The sequence below is a fragment of the Meriones unguiculatus genome, chromosome 9, assembly GCF_030254825.1.
Source record: "Meriones unguiculatus strain TT.TT164.6M chromosome 9, Bangor_MerUng_6.1, whole genome shotgun sequence".
Classification (NCBI taxonomy): domain Eukaryota; kingdom Metazoa; phylum Chordata; class Mammalia; order Rodentia; family Muridae; genus Meriones; species Meriones unguiculatus.
In genome coordinates, this window is record NC_083357.1 from 552,985 (window position 1) to 577,253 (window position 24,269).

The 24,269-nt window shown below is 44.0% G+C and overlaps 1 protein-coding gene across 4 annotated transcripts in view; it reads right to left on the minus strand.

Annotated features, from left to right (window-relative positions):
- Fermt2 (FERM domain containing kindlin 2) overlaps positions 1 to 24,269 on the minus strand; it is a 75,441-nt gene that overhangs the window by 5,326 nt on the left and 45,846 nt on the right. For 2 of the 4 annotated variants that reach the window (XM_021643336.2, XM_021643335.2), the window contains exons 4-13: positions 18,172 to 18,306; positions 12,119 to 12,151; positions 11,587 to 11,812; positions 11,218 to 11,320; positions 8,150 to 8,257; positions 4,697 to 4,831; positions 4,021 to 4,070; positions 2,967 to 3,091; positions 791 to 897; positions 457 to 678 (exon numbers count right to left, since the gene is read on the minus strand). In XM_021643336.2, coding sequence (XP_021499011.1) covers positions 457 to 678; positions 791 to 897; positions 2,967 to 3,091; positions 4,021 to 4,070; positions 4,697 to 4,831; positions 8,150 to 8,257; positions 11,218 to 11,320; positions 11,587 to 11,812; positions 12,119 to 12,151; positions 18,172 to 18,306 — 1,244 coding nt within the window. The remainder of the gene's footprint in view (positions 1 to 456; positions 679 to 790; positions 898 to 2,966; positions 3,092 to 4,020; positions 4,071 to 4,696; positions 4,832 to 8,149; positions 8,258 to 11,217; positions 11,321 to 11,586; positions 11,813 to 12,118; positions 12,152 to 18,171; positions 18,307 to 24,269) is intronic. The other 2 variants (XM_021643338.2, XM_021643337.2) reach the window with 1 other exon arrangement.

A 24,269-nucleotide genomic window follows, 5' to 3' on the forward strand; every position in this document is an offset into this window, starting at 1 on the left:
CTTTTAAGTTAAAATTCATCAAGCTTTGTAACTCTGTGTAAGATCCTGTTAGGGTCTATTAGTGTTAAGACAGCGACAGAGGACAAACTATCTCCACCACAGTATTTCTTAAGCTGAAAACATCTACCTCAGCAAGAATTAGATTCTTCTGGGAAGCGCTGATTGTGCTTGTTTGTCCCATAGGGGACAAAATAATCAAGCCTTTAAGACATTTCAGTTCTTTAGGGGACTTTTAGAGTGATCGTGGGCTGAGTGGAACAAACAGGCTCTCAGCATGGTACCCCCAGTGTCTGCCCTATTAACTTTATAGACAATCTTAACAACCAATTTAAGCTGACCACGCCTCCCCGGATTTCTTGTTTTATATTATACCAAAGCTGGTGTCTCTCATTTAATAGGAGCACTTGAATTATGTGTGCAAAGTTATAAAGCCAGCAGATTAAGTAGATAAAATACCTGTTTGTTCTTATACTTTTTTAGGTAGCGAGGGGACACCAGACACTCGGGATTGATGTCGGTTGTGATCTGATCTGGGATTAGCTGGGGATCTGGGTTCAGATGCTGCATTTTCAGGAAGGAAAGGATGTTCTGCACTTCTAGGTTGTAGGAGCTGTCTGCCATGGTCTTGCCTTTGGAGGCTAATCTGCAGGCTGCCATCCAGTGCGCATACTGCTTCTCCTGCAGAAAAGAAACACTGAGAGATGAAGGCCGCAGTGCGCAGGACCCAGGGACTGACTGCAGGGACAGCTGGCCAGCTCACGTGGGGGTCATGTTTAATTGGAAAACTTACATTATCACAACGAAGCCAGATTTCATTCATGCCCTCTGCAACCGGGATTAGGAGTTTTATGTTAAACTTCTGGCCCGAAATGTTTACATCTGGGGTAACTTCACATCCTGTAATAATAAATTTAATTATAGAAGTGCAGAAAGGAAATCCTGAGCCAATATAATAGCCTCCTTTTAGGAGGTCCTAATATGATGAATTCTGCCACAACACTTTAAGAACACCTCTATTCAGTGGGAGGTGACGTGATACAACTTTGGTGCTCAAATGGCTTGCTAAGGAAAGGATTCAGAAATACATACCTTTATGAGCTATAAGAATCCAAATGGCTTCTCTATAATCCAAGACGCATTTCTACCTCTGAGTAAATGTTTAAACTATTAAAGCAAGGATACTTTAGGAAAAAAAATCCTGTTCTTTCCAGAAATATTATTACATACAGCCTTGTAAGTCCTTTTGTAGAACTTCAAACGAGGGAGAGGTTGTGTGGTGAAATTACGACAAATGTGTGAAGATACACCAATCTGCTCGGGGTGGTTTAGAGTTCTGCGATCAGTCCTAAAACTGCCAACAACTACGCCAGGGAGTCTCTTCCTATAGGCGAGCCAGTACCTGCAGCCAGAGCCCCTCGACCCTTTCTCCACATTCAAACTATCCTCTCCCGGAACCTCATTTTACCTTCCAATCTCCTTTCTGCCAAAACGCACCTGCACAGGAGTCTCTGCCAGTGCCTGTCTTTGCTCCACAGGCCTCCCAGGTTTATTTTACTTTGGTGTGCAGGGGGAGCCCAAGACCTAGAGCACACTCCTAGCACATACACTCTACAAATGAACTCTACTAGGATCCCTCTCTGCACCATAACATCCACACCCTCACGGAACAATAATAAGCAACAACTCCCCCCCCCCCCCCCACCTTTTCTAAGTCACCACTGCAGACACTGGCACTGATTTCCAAAGGGCCCTGGGACTGAACTGCGGGTCTTACACTCTCCCACTGGGTGCCACCCCAGTCCCCAGATGGAAAGGTAAGTCTTCCTCCACCTGAGCCAGTGATCCATCGGGAGAAAGAAGTGGAGAAGCAGAGGCCACAACATAGCAAATGGAGCCAGGGCTCCATCCATAGTCCAGGATGAACAGAAGATCCAGCTAGGGGGCTGGAGGAAACAGGGCTCAGCAGGTAAGAATGTGTAAGAACAGGAGTTCAGATCCTAACTCCAACTGCCTCTTAGTCCAGCTCCAGTGGATGATACCCTCTTCTACACTCCTCCAATAACAGTACATACAAGACACAGACACAGACACACACACATACAAAAATGAGAGATAAAGCTTTAAAAAAAAGAGAAGTAAAAAAGCAGAGGTAAAGCTGAGCCCTCGGCAAGGGTGGCCCCGGCTGCAGGTGCAAGCCCGCAGGTGCTTAGTAAGGAGACATAGGCAGCTTGGAGCCTAACAGCAAGATCCTGGGCTTGCCGTGGGAGCTGGAGGGAGAACAAAGTAAGGATTTTGGGAAGAAAAAAAAAAAAAAAAAAAAAAAAAAAAAGGATGGCTGGGGAGTGGTGGTGTGGTGGTACACGCCTTTAATCCCAGCACTTGGGAGGCAGAGGCAGGTGGATTTCTGTGTTCAAGAGCAGCCTGTTTTACAGAGCGAGTTCCAGGACAGCCAGGGCTATAAAGAGAAACCCTGTCTTGAAACACCCCCACCCCCAAAAAAGCCAAAACAACAACAACAACAACAACAAAAACACCTGGATAAGGAAGAGAGAGGCTGGAGACTGGAGCTCATCCCTGAAAAGGCTGTGGCCAGGGACAGAGAGGCTAAGCTCGCCAACCAGGACCAGCCTGTGATGAGAGGTGACAAGCAAGCAGTATACCAGTGACCAAGGGAGAGAAATGCAGACGTGATAAACACAAGGCTGCAAATGAGAGGACCTTAACGTTCCTAATGCTCAGGGTCCGAAAGAGACATCGTAAATTTACCTGACAAGGAGGTAAAGTCAAGTGCCTCAGGGCTTCAGCTTGGGTCTACCCAGAGCACACAACAAGATATCCACATGCAACTGAGTACCAAACTGGAGAACCAAAATCCTTGCAAAACCCCAAAAGCATAAATAGAGTGCCAGGCAGGCCCTGCCAAGTGAAGTTTGAGCACTGGGCTGAGAGCACAGGAGGGTCCCTACCTCTGAGGTTCATCTGATGAGCAGGTGTGCCACTGGACTCTTCTCGGCTCTTGTAGCAGGAGATGGATGTGTCTTTGAAAGTGCACCAGTACTGCTTGTACCCTTTTAAAGTCAGCTTTTTAGGCCTACATATCAAACAGAATTGAGACAATAATTTGAAGTAACTTTGCCAGGGCAAAGTTTTAGCAGTTAAATTTCTCAAGTGTTGAAAAACATGAGGCCAATTTTCCAAGGCTGACATCATCTCGCTCTGGCAGGTCTGGTCCTGACTGCTGGTGGACCCTCCCTTCTCAGTCTACTCCAGATGATCCCAAACAGTGAGAGGGTGGACAACCCACAGCACCAGCCTTCTCACTTAGCACTGGCCACTGGGAAGGGCCACGGGCACCTGCAGGAGCAGCAGTGTCTGCAGCATTGCTGCTGCTGAAGCCTCTGTGCCACACGGACTCAGCAAGACCCGACATGCCACTCCAGTGCCACACACAGAGGACAACACACTGAAGGTACAGGCAGGCGTGGGAAAGAGGAGGGTAGAGACGAGCGAAATCTTGCCCTTATCTCCAAAGTGCTGTGTACTGTGAGCTCCGGTTTACACAGGAAGAGTGGACAGCAGTGCGCTTGCATCTCCCCTCCACCTTACTGCTCAGCCCGCAACCTTGAGGATTAAAGTCTACAAAGATTTATTAGCACCTTACAGGAAAGGGTCCAGGAGCACATGAGCATAAGCTAGTGAAGTCTGGCGCGCTGAGTGAAGAGATTAACACTGACAGTCACAGGGCACCTTGTGAACCCACTAGGGTTAGCTACTCTCACCAACTACATGATACAATCAGTCTTGATTATTTTGAGAACAACTAAAACAACAACTGCTGTGATTTTAATTTAATAAACATGATTATCTTAATTTCAAGTATTTATCTAACTGGTAAATCTTACAGACATACTTTACAAATAAATGTGACACATCAAACTTACTGAGAAGGCAAATAATATGAACAAGACTATAAGACTGACAGTTCTTATTGATATTTGAAATCTCCTACTTTGTACTTACTTGAAAACTTTAATATAGTCAGCAAGTTCTGGAATTGAAGTAATATCACCCTAGGGAAAGAATTTAAATAACATTTTTCTTAATTTTTAAAAATCTAGTTTGGTATCTGATATGAAAACTGCTTATTTAATATCCAAAATACATGTTCAATACTTAAAGGATACACTCATATTACATGGTCTTGTTACAAAGCCATTTTCAAATCTAATTTGAACAAAATGACAATTTGTACAACTCCAAGAATGTATTGTTACTTCTAAATATAGCTGAAACGGTTTGCAGCAACAAATGTAAATACTGTAAATCAGAATGGCACTGATAAAAATGTTTCTTCAGCTGTAACTCATTTATTAGCTTTAAATGAGTTTAAATGATTTTACCATGACTTGTTTGTGCAATTCCGGGCAGAACCACATTCCCACCATTTGCAAAACAAGTGTTTAGAGAGATCTTCAGGGTTGCAAGTCCTAGCTACTGGTAATAGTATTTCCTCAGAAAAGGTTTCCTGGGGTGAATGAAGAGTGCGGCCCTAGAGTTGATCCTCCCACCACAGAAACTGGCTCTGAAACTTCCCAAGAATCTATGATTGACTTGTGCAAAGAAGCCACCTCCTAGGTGCCTTATCTGGCAATGGAAAACCCCCACAAAGGTAAGCCTGACTAAAACCAGCCATTACCAGAATTGTTGATGTTTTCCCGCCTTCCAAAGTGATCTCCAGGTCGGAAAGGGCAGCATCAACTTCGTCGACTTCTTTGTCACTGTTGTTTAAATGATTTTCTGATGTCATGATTGACAGCTTATTGATATGATACTGAAACCACAATAACATGTTGTTGAAATGACTGTTTAATTGCAGAAGTTTAATATGAAATTACTACTTGACTCTATAGTGGATGTTTTCTTATCATCTGAGTAGCAAAGATGAAGCATCAGGGCAAAGGGGCTGGAGAGAGGATGGCTCAGGGGCTAAAAGCACTTGCTGCTCTTGTAGTGGACCCGGGCTTGATTTCCAGCACCCACATGGCAGCTCACAACGGTCTTCTGGTCGCAACAGATACTGCTTGCACATGTGCACAGACACAGATGCAGAGAAAGCAGCCATACACATAAAAGTAAGCACAGTGTCCTGGAGCTGGAAGGGTAAAAAGCATGTGCTCTGGCACCTGGGACCAGTGCGACAGCCATGCTCAGAAAGACTCAAAATGAGCAGAGTCTGTACACAGACAAATCGGAAGCTCGGGTCTCTGCTTCCCTTGCTGTGAAGGGAGTTTACAGGTCTGCTTCTGCTTTACATGAGCAGAGTTTGGGTGCTGCCTGGTCTCCAGTGCCTAGAACAGGCCCTTGTACAGACACTTATCCCATGACGGTTCAGGCACGTATGAAGTCTTCTGTAGAGAACTAACCCGCTGCCTCACATCACTGGAGAAAACTAACCCTCACTGCCCTACAAGCCAAGTCACTTGAGGGAAAGGCACTGCCGTGAGAGCCTCAGGAGAAAGCTGAAGCTAGCCCCACTTTGCCCAGTTCTGGAGTCAATGCCTCCTAGTCTCAGCTACCTAAGAGCAGGAATGTGTGGGTGCAGGGAAGACCATCCTTCTAGCTACCCAGCAAACAGTCTTCGGTTTACAACTTTCTAAAATATAATGTAGTTGATTCTAAATACACTTAGTGACTCAGAATACTAAAAATCTATTAAGTTTTGATGTCAAACTGGAGAGCTTTTTTTTTTTTTTTTTTTTTTTTTTTTTTTACAGAATCTGGTATAGCTGCTTCTCAAAGCATAAGCGGCTCCAGACTTCTGAAGTCTATCTGTGGGGACACTCAATCTATGGACTTGAAGCCTATAACCAGTGTCCTGTATCCTAGGACTCATTAGTAAACTTTCTGGCTATCCAAGGTATGCAGAGACTGTCAGGTATGGCCTAAAATGTCGAGGATACTAGAATCATGTAGAGAGTTGGTTAAAACTGTAGACACCCAGAGACCCTGACTAAGCAACTCAGTGGCTCAGCCTGAAATCTGCATTTTCACAAAGCTCTCTGGCTGATCTGAGAGTCCACTGGAGAGATCCTGGCTACGAAGAGACCATAGAGTCTAGCTTTGCTTCTGATGGCACATGGAGTATCTGCCAAACGTTATAATCCACACTTGTTTCTAAAGGCTTTAAAAGCTATCTTACTAACTTTGCAACTTTATTTTTCATCCACAGTTTATTCTAAATTATTTTCCTCTTGCTATAGTAAGCTTATTTTACAGAGGCTCTGGGTGCCCCAAGGACAGAGCAGTTTAGGGTGTGGGCTGCGGGGCCTCATAGTCCTGTCTTCTCAGGGGTGAAGAGCAGAAACGTGAGCTCCACTCAGTGCGGTCACACTGGGAGAGGCTGCCTCCCTCCTGCCAAAGCTTGCTCTTTCTGGTGGAAGACAGGCTCAACAGCCTATGTGTCAGTCTTTTGAATTTGTACTCCAAAACTCCCTCATTATATATCTAGATTCTAAAATGGTCCAAGAGGGCTATGCTTTGAGGCCCTTCAATTACTGTGAATAGAATCCAACTAAGTCTTGCTGGGATGCGTGTCAGTGGTAGGATGCTTCTTCGCACATGAAGGCTCAATCGCTAGCACAATACCAAAGCAACAGAATGAAAAAGAACAATGCTGTACAATAAAAACCTATGGTCATTCGCATACGTTTACATATCTTATGCTTGGTTGTCAGAAAACTCTCTGTATCCAAAGTGCAAAAGACAGATCTAAGCGTCCCTCAAGCGAGACCCCAATGAGCCACAGAGACTTAATTCTGGAAATTCTCCAGACAACAGGGTACGAGTCTTAACAAATGCTTGATCATATCTCTAAAACAATGGATGAATCTGTCCATCCGCAAGAACTTGCTTTACACTCTTCTGCCTTCCAACAGAGACTCTGGGCTGTCACTGTGAACTTCCTGGTGCTTTGGTACATTTGGAAAGCTGACAGCATTTTTGTGTTCTGAGAAAAGAAGTGAAATCTTTACAATGAGAGAGTGTCTTAACGGAGGTCAATTTTGCTTTTCCCACTTCTATTTGAAGAATATCAACCACACTAACCCTTAGGGCAGACTAGATTCCCATCATAACCCAGCAATACCTGCCAAGCCCCACTCAGACATACTGGAATACTGAAACCTGAAAGAGAATCAATCTGGTGACAGTGGACCTAACTGCTTGTAAGAACTCTCATTTCCCTGGGGGGGGGGGTCAGTAATAGGAGTCGATAATTAATTTCTTAGTATCACTATCATTTGGGAGCATGTGGTATGTAAGGCTCACATTTGGAAAAATACGAGTTTAAAGAAACATTAGCTTTCATTTAATTATTAATATTGTAAAAACATTTATGTTTATTCTAGTCTCTTGAACTCTTATTACTTAAAAGTCATTATTTCTGCCACAGCCAGTTGGCATGTACTTCATCATTGATTTAATATTGTTATTATTCTATTTCTAAGACAAAGCTGAGTTAACTTCAATTAGTATATATGGGAAGGGAAAAAGGACGAATTTTTCCCCATAAGATACAAGAAAGTAACCAGAAGTATCGTTGGTTCTTAAATATTTTAAAATAAAATAAAAATCTTTGTTTTTACTTTCCTGAATGTCCATTTTCAATGCTTAGAAGTTTTCATTTATTTATTGTGTCTGCACGCACCATGCGTGTTTGCACATGGAGGTGAGAGGGCAACTTTGAAAACAAACCAACAACAGGCAGTGGTAGAGCACACCTTTAATTCCAGCACCTGGGGGGCAAAGGCAGCACCTGTGTGTTCAGGGCCAGCTGGGCTACACAGAAAAACCCTGCCTGAGACTCACAGAAATCCACCTGCCTCTGCCTCCCCAGGGCTGGGATTAGAAGCGCCACTGTGTCCAACCTCAGAAGACAGTTTTGGGAGCTGCTTCTCTCCCTCCATTAAGTAGGTACTGAATATTAAACCTGTTACCACACTTGGTAGCAAGCATCTACCACTGAGCCATCTGGTTCACCCTAGGTGCTACTTTCTATATAGCAGAAAAGTAACAACATCAAATGCTTGTATAATTACTATACTGCTCCTCTTTCGCCCAGTAAAAGACATCCACTAATTGTTTTGTCTACCTGCAAGGCTGCAAACATCATCATCTCTTCTTCTGTGCACTCAATCTCTTCCAGGAGAAGAGCCCATTTGGCCTGCTCGTAAAGCTGATTGATTCTGATGGCGTCATACTGCAGAACAAAGGGAAAATGGTCTGTAACAGTGTTTTCAATACCAGAAAGTCCTCAACAAGAGCGTGCTCAGCAGTGAAGAGCACATATTGCTACTGTGGAAGAGTGGAGCTCAGTTCTAGCAGCCAGTGAGACAGCAACCGCAGCTCCACGGGGTTCTGATACCTCTGGCCTCTGTGGGCACCTATAATCACATACACCTAAATGTTAAAGTAAGTCTTTAAACAGTCTCTCTTTTAAAAAATATCTTATGAGTGTTTTACTCTCGTGTCTGTGTGTATGCTACACGCATGCCTGGTGCCTGTTGCATCCCTGGAACTAGAGTTATGGATGGTTGTGAGCTGCCATGTGGGTGCTGAGAAGTAAACCCAGATTCTCTTGACATCACCTTAACAGTGATCCCCTATCTAACACCCTCCCCCCACGTTTCTGAGACAAGGGCCTGACTATGTAGCCTTGGATGGCCTGCAACTTGCTATCTAGTCAAACTTCTTAAACTCAGAGATCCTCCTGACTCTGCCTCTTGGTTGTTGCCATTAAAGGCACACAAAACAACAATCTAGCTAAATATTCACTTTTAAAGCATCGTAAAAAATGAGTATAGTTTTTTTAAAGCCTTTTATTATCAAAATAATTACTTCTAAAAAAAAGGAAGAGCTCTATTATTGTTAGATACATCTAATTTTCCATTCAGAATGACATAAAATATGACAAGACAATTACATGGGGATGTAGCTCAGTAGGTGAAGGGGTTGTCAGCATGAGAGAGGATTTGATCCCTAACACTGAAAGGGGGAAAAAAAAAGGGTTCATGTAACAACTAAGTGTTACAGTTCCAATGTAAGAAATCTAACTTCAAGTGGGGTGTGGTGGCACATGCCTATTACCCTGGCACTTGGAAGGCTAAGGCAGAAGGACCTTTGACTTATAGGCCAGCCCAGGCTGCACCGCAAGCTCTTTCTGAAAAAACAAACAAAACAAACCCTATGAAACTGGGTACAGATACACCCCTGTAATCAGCACTCAGAGTCTGAGGCCAGCTGGATTTCATATTAAGTTCTAGGCAGCCTATGCAGAATGGCTAGGTTCTGTCTCAAAGAGCAAACACAGAATAATGGGGAGGGGTGGGGGGGGGGGTGGGAAGAGGAATCTAGTTGGAAAAAAATTAAAACAAGATACAAATAGAGGTTGTTTTTTAACATTGCTATTTTGACTTGCCAAAATGAAACCCAGTGAGTACAAATTGATTACTTTGGGAAATACCTTGCTCACAGAGGAAAAACGCCCAGAGATGAAGAACCATGGAAGGAGGAGCTACTTTAAGTATCCAAAGCTGACATTATCTATTTTTGGAAAGTATGTTTATCTATGTTATTAGATAACTGTCCATTTAATTAGCAAAAATTAATACTCTTAAAATGTTAAACATTCCACACCCAACCTACAACAACTAAAAGTAGATATGATGTGGTCAAAAACTATCTTTCATATTTTTATTACATATAGTTCGCTGTGTATATGTTAGGTAAAGAATCACACAAGCATATAACAAGACACTAGATTAGTGTTTCTCAATCTGTGGGTTGCAACTCTGCAGGGGGTGTGTATGTGTGTGTAATGACCCTTTCACTGGGGTCCGGGGTTCCTGGTATCACTGGAAAACATATATTTACACTCTGACTCATAAAAGTAGCAAAATCACAGTTATGAAGTAGCAACGAAAATGCTTTTCTGGTTGGGCATCACCACATGAGGAACTGTATTTCAGGGTTGCAGCGTTAGGAAGGCTGAGAACCGCTGCACGAGCTAGACACAATTCAGACATGAGGGTGACGGCGGCGAGCCGACAGCTCTCTCCCAGGCTGGAGAGGGGGCTCAGAGGTTAGGAGCACTGGCTGTTCTTCCAAGGTCCTGAGTTCAATTCCCAGCACCCACATGGTGGCTCACAACCATCTATAGTGAGATCTGGTGCCCTCTTCTGGTGTGCAGGCATAAATGAGGCAGAACACTGTATATATAAGAAATAAATAAATAAATCGAGAGAGAGAGAGAGAGAGAGAGAGAGAGAGAGAGAGAGAGAGAGAGACTCTCTCCCCAAAGACTCCAAATTCTGTGCTACTTTTACTTTTTTTTTTTTTTTTGGGCGGGCGTGTGGGGGGGGAACCAACAACAGATTTTCAGAGCAAAGTTAAATTGTAGCAGAGAAGCAAAGAGTTATAGCAGAGCAGGCTCACCAGTCACAGAGATCAAGTAACAATGACTAGCTAGGTAGGATAAAATGTAGATGACAAAACAATACAAAGCCAGGCTTTGTACTTTATTGATTTCATCTGTAATTGCAGCACTCTAGAGACAGAGGCAGGTGGATCTCTGTGAGTTCAAGGCCAGCCTGGTTTACAGAGTTCCAGGACAGCCAGAGCTGCATAGTGAGACCCTGTCTCAAAGACAAAACAAAATAAAGCAAATATAAAAACAAAAGAACCCTCCCCCCAAAATACAAAGAATAATCTTTCAGAAAATTATTCTTTATCTTATTTAACATACAGTGTTTTGTCTGCATGTATGTCTATGTAAAGATGTAAGATTCCCTGGAACCAAAGTTACTGTGAGCTGTCATGAGGGTTTTGGGATTTGAAACCACGTCCTGTAGAAGAGGAGTGCTTTTAATCACTGAGCCATCTCTCCAGCCCCAGAAAATTATTTTTTACCTCACAATATAGTTGCAGATGGTAAATTTTAAAAAAAGCAATCAGTACCTTTGAAACACATATAAAAAAGTTATCTTAAAAAGAGAGAAAAGAAGTTTAAACATGGTTTCAACCTAGAAAAATGCCAGATTTATTCAGAACCTTTGCCAAAAGGTTTGGGTTTTGAGTGTTACTCAAAACCTGCTACAGTTTCCTAACATTCAAGTAAGAAGAGGAACAGAGGCTGAAAAGATCCCTTTAAATCCTTGGTACCTTTGGATTCAAATCAAAAAAGCTGTAGTACTTGAATCGGAGCAGCAGGGCCTCGTTCTCCTTCACGTCTTGCTCCATTAGTGACCTTGAGGAGTCAAGCCACCTGGACAAAGCAGAGAAGCGCACTGAGCAAACGCACTCCACCCAACACTCCTCCTCCACAGGGAAACTCTTAGCGTACCCCTGGCCTTGTAAAACTTACCAGTGGCCAGGCCTGGTGGTGCATACCTTTTAAAAATTAATTCCAGTGCTTGGGAGGCAGAGATAGGCCGATCTCTGTGAGTTTGGAGCCAGCCTGGTCTCCACAGAGGTTTCTAGGACAGCCAGGGACACGCAGAGACACCCTGTCTCAAAAAGCCCTAAACTTACCCTTGGTTGGTTTTTGCTTTATCAAGAAGAGCTTGAGGCTTGAACATTTTTGCCAGGATTTCTGGTGATGTTACTGGCTGACTGACAGCAAGTATCCCAGGATTGCCTTCTGACAGGGCACTGTCACCGAACCAGGCAGAAGTCGGTGACAAGGGGCTTCCATCATGAGCGTCGTAAGTTGGGGTCATTGTTTTACTGTAAAGTCCCGGGCTGGAATATATGCTTCCTAGTGAGTGAGAAGAGGTGCCCGTGAGGAGCGGTCCAGAGTCTTATTATAGTAAGGACACACACTACGGTAGGAAGCACACTGAGCCACAAGCCTCAATCTGGAAGAAAAGCCTTAGTACATTATTTACCTGCCTCCAAACATGAAAGAACTCTGCTCGCACATTAGAACACATAGTACCAAAGCGTGGCAGTGTAATTAAACTGGCCAAAATTCTGAGGAACAAGCCGGTTTGGAGGAACTAGGAAATAAGGCTCGAGCTGAAGCGAGCAGACCAACACTGTGCGTGATTGCAGTGAGGCTCACCTTTCAGAGGGCCAATGTAAAGAACATCAGTGCCTACAGGAGAGGAAAGAAAGGGGTTCAGAAGGCAAAGGAAAGGCAACAGAAGGCGAAAGAATGAAAAGGAAATGGGAAACAGGAAGACAGACTTTCCCCAGTTGTGAAACCTCAGGAGTGTCAATATAAATACAACCTTTTGTCCAATGCAGAATAAAGCTGTGCTTTAATCAAGCACACCTGAATTTGAACTAATACAGTCAAGGCATTACCTCACTGATCTCAGGACCCCTTAGTGACAGGTACAGTGGAGGCTACATAAATGAAACACACTAGCTAATGATGAATGCTCTTTGACTTGAGTAACAGAATTAAGGAAATCAAAGACATTAAGCATTTGTCTTATACTGGATCCTATCTTTTTTTTTTTTAAGATACAGTCTCACACCATGGTCCAGGACCACTTATGGTGGTCCTCTTGACTCACTCTCTCTGGCTATAATGGCGATTTGTAGAAAGGAAATGGCAATTGCTGTTACACTGTTACTGGGTGTGGAAAGAAGAGTAAGCATATACTCTCCCCGGCTAACTGAAGATATACCTAGGAGCCTCCTTCCACCTGGGCCAGCACAGGAGCTGTGAGGGAAGGAGGCAGTGACATGGAAGGACTGTCACTGAAGGTAAGCGATCCTGTCATCCATCCAGCTGACCTGGTATTTCTGTGGTCCGTGCTGTGCTCAAACAACCTGCCAATCTGGGTGCTGTGAGGTAGAGAGGTCTGAACTCTGCTCCAGCCTTTAGAGCAGACACTGGGTCACAGCCTGAGGCACCATTAGCTAGGGGAGTCAGTCATGACACTTTTGGGTAATGGTGCCTATACTTACCTATGGCAGGAAATCACTGCTCCAGCCCATCTGGGCAGAGTGATTCTGCTGAGGAAGTACATAGAAAATACAGTACAGGAAAATATTAACTTCTAGGCAGAAACCTGCTTATTTAAAAGATCTGATGAATAAGCCTTTCACCAAAAAGGTCAGAATATTGACCGTTTTCCCCCTAGTACAATGTCCTAGAATTATTTAGACCTGAGTAAAGTTAAAACTGACCATTCTTCATGGTGTTTCCAATACAGGAAGTTAATATGTTAATAGGTTAATAGCTTCACCTTCAATTTCCTATAGTCTGTATTTTACAAATCATAGTCCTATTTGTCTTACAGATACTACAGGGTAACAACTCATTCAGTGTCCCACCAAATCTATTTTCACCCTGGAGAACAAACTGAGACACTGAGGCTGAAGGACATGGTCACAGTGGAGAGCTAGCAAGCCACGGAGCCATGCCAGGAACTGGCCCGTCTTGGTTGCCTGCACACTGCCTTCATGCATAACAACTTATCATTCCCAAACCCTGTGCGTCGCATTGAGAATGTCGGTGCCATGGCAAGTGAAACTTCAGTAAATAGTTCTGTGCGCATTTCCCAATTCTAGTTGCATTGCTGGGTCAGAGGGTATGCATAGTTTAAATTCCTTCAGGTCCAGCTCAAAGGCTAACCCATCTTGTTTTCCTATTTGCCTGCTTTTATATCTATTTCAGGCAGAAATCAAATATGGAGTAAGATGAAGTAACAGATTTAGTCATCAACAAAAAATGAAAAATAACTTAAAATAAAACAGAAGTAGCTCAAAAGAAAAACTGCAAACATACTACATTCTACACACACAATTCTACTCCACACAATTCACTACTGATAGCAAAAGCCTCACATGGCTCTTGGGAAGGCTGCTGCATTAGAACACAGTAAAATAACCACAAACATGATGCTACCAGGGGAGGAGAGCTCGTAGGGTTTCCTTAGGATATCATTTGCTGTCCATTTCTCTACCAAACCAGCGCATCTCCTGAAAGAGGAATAACAACCTAAACCACCACGGCTCAACCATGATAACCACAAAGCTCAAGAGTCGGTGAAAAGTGAGTTGTTGTGCCTTCTTACACTGTCACTGTTAGCATAAGAGCGAGCAGGAGAAAGAACCTAGACGATAAACCACAGCCAAATTACCCAGCGCTGCTAGTATCTCCACACAGTTTCCTTGTATTTTCACACTCAGAAGCTATTCCCTGTCATTTGTGTCTTAGAATTCCTATGTACAGAGTCACCATTGGTTTCTGGGCTACACAGCTTACCGTATTCCAGTAAGGAGACTGACCAGATCTTCCATGTTGCAGTGTCTAATGTGGATGATCTCACACTACTTGACTACACACACAGTATACAGTGGAAAGATCCCTTAAGGAATTGGAATTTCTATTTTTCTTTATGCTAATAAAAGTTTAGAAAAATCAGCAAAAGCTAGATTCTGGCCTTTGGCCACTGAAACATTGCTAGAATTAAGGGTCTTTGTGTTCTCAGTACAGGGGGAGGAAAGGGCAGGGGCATGTGGCTTAGATGATCAGAGCTTTAGCTGTGGAAAGACAGAGCTCACAGACCTCAGCTCGCCTCTTCTGGGTGTCTGACTCAGCCTGAGCTTTTCATGCTACCTCTTAGTCAGAGCTGAGGTGAGAGGATAACATTAGCATTGCATATCGTCCTGTTTGGAAAATAAGTGGCTCCAACAGCAGCAACCTTTCAACACAACCCTGGGTCTCCTTTCTTCAAAAGGTACGAAGGAGCTGGAGAGTAAGACTGTTCTTTCTCAGAGGACCCAGGTAGATTCCCAGCATCCACAGCAGCTCACAACCGTCTCTAACACTTCTAGGGTCTCTGACAGCCTCCTCTGGCCTCTGGGAGCACCGTACACACATGGATGCACAAACATGCATACAGGCAACACACCCACACATAAAGTACATCTCAAAGTGAAAAATCTACAAGGTCTCTTGCAAAGCTGTCCAGTAGTACCCTTGGGACAATCAGAGCTGTCAGGAAGTCAAGCCTGAAGAACGACACACAGTGCAGAAGAAGATCATTAGTCAGGGAAGATCATGATCTCTTCCACCCCCAAGAAAAAACCTAGCGGGGGGGTGGTGGTGGCGCAGGCCTGCAGGCAGCAGAAGTGTGAGGGTCACCACACTTATCTATATGTGTGAGGTCAGGCTCCAGCCAGACTCCATCACAGGGCTCCATTCAACTGAGAAACAAAACCAACTTGCTGAGGACCAATAATTACGGAAGAGCACGGGGGAGGAGATGTAAGGATCTGGTGTTGGCAACTGGACAGGTTTCTTAGTGCTCAAGAACTCTCCTTACTCTGCTCTTCTAGAGAACCGGAGCTCTGTTCCCAGTACCCATGTTGGACCACCAGTAACGCAAGCTCCAGGAGACCTGACACAGTGTTTTGGTATCTTCTGGCACTTCAACACATGTGTACTCCTCTCCCTACAGCACTTATGTAAAAGGATTGAGAACTCTGCCAGCGGACACTCAGCCCTACATAAAAGATCAAAAAAGGAGTATGCACGTGTTTATGTTCTGAAGACATTCCTGGCCCCAAGGCAACCTTCTGGTTGGAGAGCCCTCCACTGTCATGTTACACCAGGTGACTTCTGGGGCCAGTGCAGGCCATGTGCTCAACTGAGCTTCTACTCCTGCCTATGCATCAGAGCTCAGAAACTCCCTCACGATACCACTAACTCACAACAGGAGGCTCCTCAGGCAGAGCCAAATGGGCACGTTATGTGGGGTGTCTCCATCCTCTCTGGGAACTCTGCACAGCACCTGGGTAAGCTCACCAACCTGGAAGCTCCAGCTCCCTTTCTTTTGGGGTTTGAAGAAGGCTGAATTACAAAGGCATAATGGTCTTGGTTATCACTATGGTTTACCTGTGCTTCTTCTCCAGGGACCAAAGGGGCAAAGTCTGGTTTCCAATGTGGCAATGTAATCCCAGCACTCAGGAGGCAGAGGCAGGTAGAGCTCCGAGTTCAAGGATAGTCTGGTCTACAGAGGGAAGTTCCAGGACTACAAAGAGGAACGCTGTCTCAAACACAAACAAACAAACCCAACCAAATAACCAAATAAAAAACCCAAAACAATAAAACAAAACAAAAAAAAAAGCAAAGCAAAACAAAACAAACACAGGATCAGGTCACTGGAGCACTGCATTCAGAAGGAAATGAGATAATGCTTGTAGGACTCTCAGCAGGTTCTTTTGAGGGGTTTAAAGGTCTGAACTGAGTCCTACTCCGGCATCTTTTCCTTCCTGCGTGGTAATGTATGTCGACAGCCACAGATCTTTAAGCATGTTGGCATCATGCCCCCGACCCACCACACTATTAGCTCAATAGACGTCTTTTGTGAGCTTCTGGCCACAGGTGCGCCATAATTGCAACAACGACCAGCCAGCTTCCAGCCCGACCAGCCGGCTTCCACCCGTCCCTTCCACAGATGTCTGGGAGGCGCAGAAGGCACCAAGCCTCTAGTCATATTGCTGGTTTCTCAGATAATCAGTCCCATCCTTTAGGGCTTTCAAAAGTTACCTCATTAGCATAGACTCAGGTGTGGCTAGACAGCCCTTGCTGTGAGCGATATTGCAAGAGTTTTGGGCCTCCACCTGTAACACTGAAGGAGGAACAAAATGTCCTTTTAAAAATTACACCCAACTATTCTCTTTTACTGTGTGTGCGCATGTGTTCTATCACCCATTTCCTCCTCCAAAGCTACTGATTAGAAGAAAATTCAATAATCTGTCTAAAATGCATTTTCTTTGTAAATAATTCAGAAACCAACCGCTCTGTAACACACCAATAACTCCATCAACTTTCTGACACCGGCTTCTTCAACTACCCTGGAGGCTCCTCCCTCAAGGGCTGGCCCAGCTGCAGTATCTACCTCTTGTACTTTTCTTTTACCAGGAAGATCACTGTCAGTTACTATTCTTTCTGCTGGTTCTTTACAATAAAATTCTGACCTCTGGCACACCTTTAATCGTAGCACTCAGGAGGCTGAGGCAGGCTGATCTCTGAGTTTAAGAATAGCCTGGTCTACACAGAGAGACCTTTCTCAAAAAAAAATCAAACTTAATTCATAAGCTAAATTCCTCAATCCATAAAACTGAATATACCCTAACTAAGATGAGTGATGTTGGCCCCTGAATTCCTAGCATGTTTTCTACTTCATTTAGCATTTATGTATAACTTATTTACATATAAAACCTGTTTTCAACTAGCCTGTAAGCAACTTGAGCAGTAGGTACGTGGCCTCGTCTGTGTTTCTCAAAATACAGCCAATATGTGAGTATTAACACGATTCGTACTTTCCTGTGGCGTAACTCTACCCTCCTTAAAATGTGGGTGGTTACACATCTACCTCAAAGGCTGGGGTGGGAATCCAGTTTCCATAAGTACAGTGCGTTCCATAGCTGTGGACAATGCATGGTTTGTACCTCATGAGTGTTGGCTTTCATCATCACCGTGCCAGCGTGTAAATGGCTAAGAATGAATTCCATCAGTAAACCAAGTTCAGACATATCCAGCATATATTAGGACCCTAAGCAACAGTAATGTAAACGTGGCAGCCATGTTCCTGCAGCCATGTTCCTACGGCCATGTTCCTACAGCCATGTTCCTATGGCCATGTCCAGGGTTAAAACACTAGAACCTGTTTAGTCTTCTAAGACAAGTGATTACCTATCTGCCTGGTGTGCGTCATATGCTGAGCAGGCAGTCTTAGTAAAAACAAAGTGAGAAACTTCTTCTGTGCAGAGAATGCACAACTATTAGAGAAAGGACTGGGTGGGATTGTGAGAATGCTTCTCAAAGGAAGGACTCCTAAAGAAAAGGGTAAAGACACAAAGAGACCAGGATATGCAAAACACAGAAATGTCCTTACACAATTACAGTTTTAGGTACTAATATCAACAAAATAGTGATTTTTTTTTCCAGAATCTACCTATTGAAAAGCTTATAATTTCTGCAAACTAAAAAAAAAACTAGGTGACCAGCAGGACCTGCACAGCACGGTGACTGAGGAAGAGGCTGACGGGGACTGGACCCCTCTCCTGACCTGAATGAGCCCTGTACCCTTAACAACAGACACACTGTTAGCATCCTCACGGTCTGTCTTTGCTTAGTCTGGGTCTTACCTGATCCAGGAGTGATAAGGGGTCCTTCCAATTCAAGCGCTTCATCTTCAGACTGGTCATCTAGCTTTTTCTTTTTTTTCTTTGTGGGATCTCTGGGCTTTTTTAAGAGAGAAAGTTCTTCAGGGTGTCTTATATCTGTTAAGAAATCAATGAAATGAAATTGGTATAGTACGAATTTGTCATTTCCTTCTGTGTTTGTGGATGTCAGTGTTCTGCCCAATGCTGATACCACATGGAACACTGACGTATGTCATGATAACAATCCCCAAAACCTTCAGCAAGAGATTGTTTGCCTAGCTCACACGAGGTTTCCATTCTCAGCACTGGAGAAAAAGGAATCCAGCCGAAGCGTTAACTCATTATTAGCTAATACACGCAACAGCCTCAAGGCCCAACGAATGCACAGGGCACAGGACGAAAATCCACGGGAAGTAGCCGTACACGCCTTCAATCTCAGGCGGGTGGATCTATGCGACCTCAAGGACAGCACGGTTTACACAGTGAATCCCAGGACAGCCAGGGCTATACACAGAGACTCTATCTAAAACACACGGTCCGAAAACCGGACAGAAAATCCTAGAACTCTTACTTACATATTCACTGTTGTCTAAGAATTTGTACTATCTGGTGCCGATCATTTTCTATGTCATAAAGTACATGTGGCACAGGCAGCATATGTAATGACTGTCTTACTGAACGGGTGTTTTCTTTTATGTGTATGGGTTTTTGCCTACATGTATGCCCATGCACCGATTATGGGTGTGCGCCACCATGCGGGTGCTAGGAATTGAGCCCTAGTCCTCTGGAAGGACAGCCAGCACGCTCAGCCTCTGAACTACTTCAGCAGGCCCAGTAGGTGTTTCTTACATATTAGATTCAGTATACACCATGTTCCTGAATTCTGAGACTCAACATTATCCCTTCCCCAAAATTAGTGGGACCTCAGTCAACTCCCGATAGTTGACAGACAGGTTAAAAACCTCTCTGTGTGTGTGTATGTGTGTGTACACGCATACCCATGAGAGCATGTGTGGAGACCAGCAGTCAGTCAACATCAGTTATCTTTCTCAATCACTCTCTACGTTATTTTTGAAGACAAGATCTCGCGCTGAACTTGGAGCATATGACTGGCTCGGCTCCACCTCCCAGCACTGATGTTAGAGGTACACGGCGTCATGCCCAACTCTTCACATGGACGTCAGGGATCCAAACTCCCATCACGGTGCTTATGTCGTAAGTGGTTTCCCTATTAAGCCAACTACCCACCCTCAGAGGCTATAAGTTCATACAAAAACCAAACAATTCTAGAACAGACAACACAGTCCTTGAGAAGATTAGAACTGCTGGGACTGAAGACTAACTGATTTCAAGTCATTGTGAAGCTATAGCAACAGAGCTGGTCAGAAAGTTGACTAACAGTGCCAAGGCAATTCAAATGGAAGGGAAAATCGTCAACAAACACTGCTAAACAATAAGAGATTCGCAGAGCTTTAGAAGAAAACATTAACATTTACCTAACTCAATGTGTTAAAAATTAATTCTCAATGAACTGCTGACCTACGTCCAACAGTAAAACTAAAAGACGCACACGGATGCAGACTGCTTGGAAAGGACAGTGGTAGTTTGTTTAATTTTCATTCACTCTTCATCCATCCATTCATTGTACAATGTTCTGCCTGCATATACACCCACACTCCAGAAGAGGGCGCCAGATCTCATTATAGACAGTTGTGAGCCACCATGTGGTTGCTGGGAACTGAACTCAGGACCTCTGGAAGCCAGTGCTCTCAACCTCTGAGCCATCTCTCCAGCCCGGAGAGTAGCAGTTCGAATGAGAACGTCTCGCTTGTGCGCGCGCGTGCTGTGTGAACTCTTGGTTTCCAGCTGGTGGCGCTGTTTGAGGAGGTCGTGAACTTGTAGGCTGTGGAGTTTTGATGAAGGGCTGCATCCCTTTGAGGTGGCACTCATCCAGGGATTTCAGTGTCCACAGCTTTGCCCCACTTCCAGTTCACCCTCTGCTTCATGTGTATGTAAAGGGATGTGTTCACAGGCCTCCAGCTCTACCACCATGCCTGCTGCATGCTGCCATGCCTCCCTTCATGATGGACTCTGCTTTCCTCTGGAAGTTACTTTTGGACAATTGTCAGTGCAACAGGAAAGTAAGGAACACAGGCATATATCCTCCTGTCCCACTCCACAAACTGCCTTTAGGGCTGGAGAGGTGGCTCGGCAGTTAAGAGATCTTCTGTTCTTGCAGAAGGCCCATGTTTAGCTCCTAGCACCCACACTAGGTGTCTCCCAACCATCTGGAACTCTAGTTCCAGAAGATCTGATGCCCTCTTCTGGCTCCTGATGCCATAGGCACATATATGGTACATGCATACATATGCAGGCAAGCACTCACACATGAAACATACACATGAAAAGATACAAATCCCTTAAAAAATTGTCTTTTACTTAAGACAAATTAACCAAGAGCACTGGCTGTTCTTCCAGAGAAACCAGGTCTGAGTACCAATACCACACGGAGGCTCACAAACCTCTGTAATTCCACCTCTGGGGATCTAACATCCTCTTCTGGCCTCTGAGAGCATTTGGTACACAGATATACACACAGGAAAAACATGCATACACATAAAATGAAAATAAACAAAATTTAAAAATTAACCAACCTGCATTTTGAAAGGTACTGTTCAGAAAAGAGAGAAGCAATATGTTGGTATCAAATGTTTGCAAGCGTATCTAGAAGACGTGTATTCAAAATATCTAAAGAATAAAACTGTCAACGAATGGCCCGGAAGCACGTGGAAAGACAGCGGATGAGGTATACAAACCACCCGCCCCTCAGAGCAAAGTGCCTGCAAAGACACACAGGTGGGAACTGTGACGCGAGGAGAGCTACCTGCTCTCCTATCCAGCTAGCTGGAACGGGAAATGGGAGACTATGCAGAAACAGGTCCTCAGTTTCCTACAGTTTAAGCATGTCTCTAGCACACAACGTGGATACTCTCCTATAGACCCAAGAAAATGAAAAGCACATTCACAACAGCTCTATTCATAAGGTCCAAACTGGGCGTAACTCAGATGGATTTAAAAAAATGTGGAATTTGCATATCACTGGAAACAGCGCTCATACAATGAAGTCCATTCACGAGTAGGAAGAAACAACCTATTGACACATACAATAAAGTGAATGATTCTAAACTAAGTAAAAGAAGCCAATTTGAAAGGAGAAAATTCATGATTAATATCTAGGACTCCACTAATAAAATTCTGCAGAACACCAACAAATCTCAGTGGTAGACAGCAGATGAAAAGTACCAAGAGGGAAACTGCCAGAAGATGGAAACAGGTTATCTTTGCACTGTGGTGACTTGGGTGTTGAAGTGGGCGGATGGCAAGTTTAGGCTAGGTTTAGAGCCCCAGAGTAACACCTTCTCAAAAACCAAACCAAGCACGCCAAAGTTTTACATCTTCATGGCAGAGGCAGCTGTGTATTGGTTATATCACAATCTACTTAATTTAAAAAATAAAACAAAAGGCCAGGTATTTGGGGTGCAGGCACTGAGGAGACAGAGAACTCTGAGTTCAAGACCAGCCTGGTCTACATAGTGAGTTCCAGGTCAGGCAGCGTCACCTAGTGAGACACTTATCTTAAAAAGAAAAAGAAAAGTGCAGAGAGATGGAAAAGCCAAAAATACAGAAAAGGGAAAAGAGCAGCAGAAAGCAGGCTGCAACAGACACTCACCCATAGAACCACAGTCTTACAGCAGCAGCCTTCCAATTTTCAGAGGCTCACAAAATTACATTTGACCCACTAGGATGAGTCAGGAAGCTCTCTGTCTGAAGGAAACCTGACGCTAAGATCTACCATCTGGCTCAAGAGCTAAGACACACAATTTAAGGTAAGAAACACTCAGTCAAATTTCCTGAACTCAAACCCAAGATCCTTGTTTACCAGAACTCAGGCCAACTACCCAGCCTGCCAGGGTCTGAGCGCCTTTATCAAGTGCCATAAAAATTAAGGGACAAGAATTTTTTTTTTGTCTTATTTACAAGTCTCCTTTTGTTCATGAGACATACACTCCCCAACCCCCAACTGATGCCCTGCAACTTCAGATGGTTATCAAAGTCTACAGTGTTTCTTGTGCATGCACACCTGTAAGAAAGTGGCTCCTAAACAAGGCACAGTAAGAGATTAAATGACCACCAACAAGAGAACAGAACAATCACTACATAGACTGTAACAAGCAAAAGTCATAAATACAGTGTTGCCAATAGCACCTGAGACTGTCCTTCAAGGGCACGTCAGGCTTCTGTGCAGACCTACATTGCCAGCAGTGTGTCTTCTGCTCTCTGAGACCACTGAATACGGAGAGCTAGCCTGTGAACTTGATGGCTGCCGGGTGGCTAGGGCAAGGTATGTGCACATACAGCAGCCACACTGGACAAAGGGCGATTTACCACTAGGTGAGATTTACCAAAAGGTGAGCTTTCACTACACTGCTCAGAAGGCAGAAAACTTATCGCTGTCAATTCGGGGAGTTTTCCATTCAATGACCACGTCTGACCACGGGTAAACGGGATCTTGGGGAGTGAAACCACAGACACAGAGGCACTATCATTCATATAATGTTTTCTTCTAATTGTAAAAAATATACAGTTGTGGCAAAAACGGAAAACAGAAAAAAGTATGGATGATTTATAAGTGCTCCTTCTTTTCTTCCCTTCTTTCTCTTTCTGTCTCTCTGTTCCTATAAGATCTTGCTTTGTAGCCCTGGCTGTCCTAGAACTCACTATGTAGACCAGGGCTGGTCTTGAACACAGATATCCACCTGCCTCTGCCTCCCTTTAAACATTCTGTTATCAAAGCACAACTATGTAGATAATAATTTTAACACCTACATAGCATTCTCTGTAAATATAATGGCCATTTCTTCTGATACTGATGTCATTATAAATATTCCCACAAACACCTATGTTCATCTTTTTCTGTATCATGTTTCTTTTTTGTTTTTTGTTTTTTTTTCCCAGAGCTGAGGATCGAACCCAGGGCCTTGCGCTTGCCTAGCAAGTGCTCCAACCCCTCATGTTTCTTTTTCAATTCAATTTTGTGAATGACTGCATTGATTACTCCCAGAAGTCATGACAATTTTAAGGCAAAAGTGGAGCAAGAAGGCGTGTATCTTATTTTTTAAAAATAAGATATGTGTGTGTGTGCGCGCACCTGTGCGTGCATTTTTTCATCTGTTTAAAATCACTCGGGAAGAGGGTCTCAGTGAATGACTGCCTGGATCATGTTGGCCTATTGCTGTGTCTGTGGACACGTTGATATGGAAAGACCGAGCGCTGTGGACAGCACCTTGCTCTGGGTTTGGGTTTTGGACTGTCTCATCTGAAAGGGAATTATTAACTAGAATATATAAAACGAGACACTAAGGTTCCCTACTTTCAATCATCCAGTCAAAAACAGGCAAATGAATTACACGGAGAAATAGAAAGGGCTAGAGCGATGGCCCAGTGGTTAACAGCGCAGCACCGGCTGCTTTTCCAGAGGACCTAGGTTTGATTCTCGCTCCACATGACTGCTCACAACTGTCTGAACTTTGGTCCCATGGGATTCAATACTGTTTTCGGACCTCCATGGTCACTGCAAACATGTAGTGCATAGACATACACAAAGGCAAAACACAAATAAAATCAAAGATTACAAAACTCTAACGGAGAAGAAATACACTAGTGATCAAAGAAATGCAAATAAAACTACCCTGAAATCCCATCTCACCCCCGTGAGAATGGCTGTCGTTCAAAGTTCCAGTGTTGGGGTAGAGAGACAGCTGGGCAACCGAGGAGCACTGGCCACTCTTCCAGAGGACTCAGGTTCAATCCCCAGCACCCACATGGCAGCTCACAACTGTCTACCCAACTCCAGCCCTAGGCGGTCTGACGTCCTCACTGGCTCCCTTGGGCACCAGGCACAGACATACATGCGGATTCACATCCACAACATAAAATGAGCTTTAAAAGTCTTTATTACTAGTGAGTGTGAACTAGTGCAGCCACTATGGAAATCTGTGTGGAGCTTTCTCTGAAAGCTG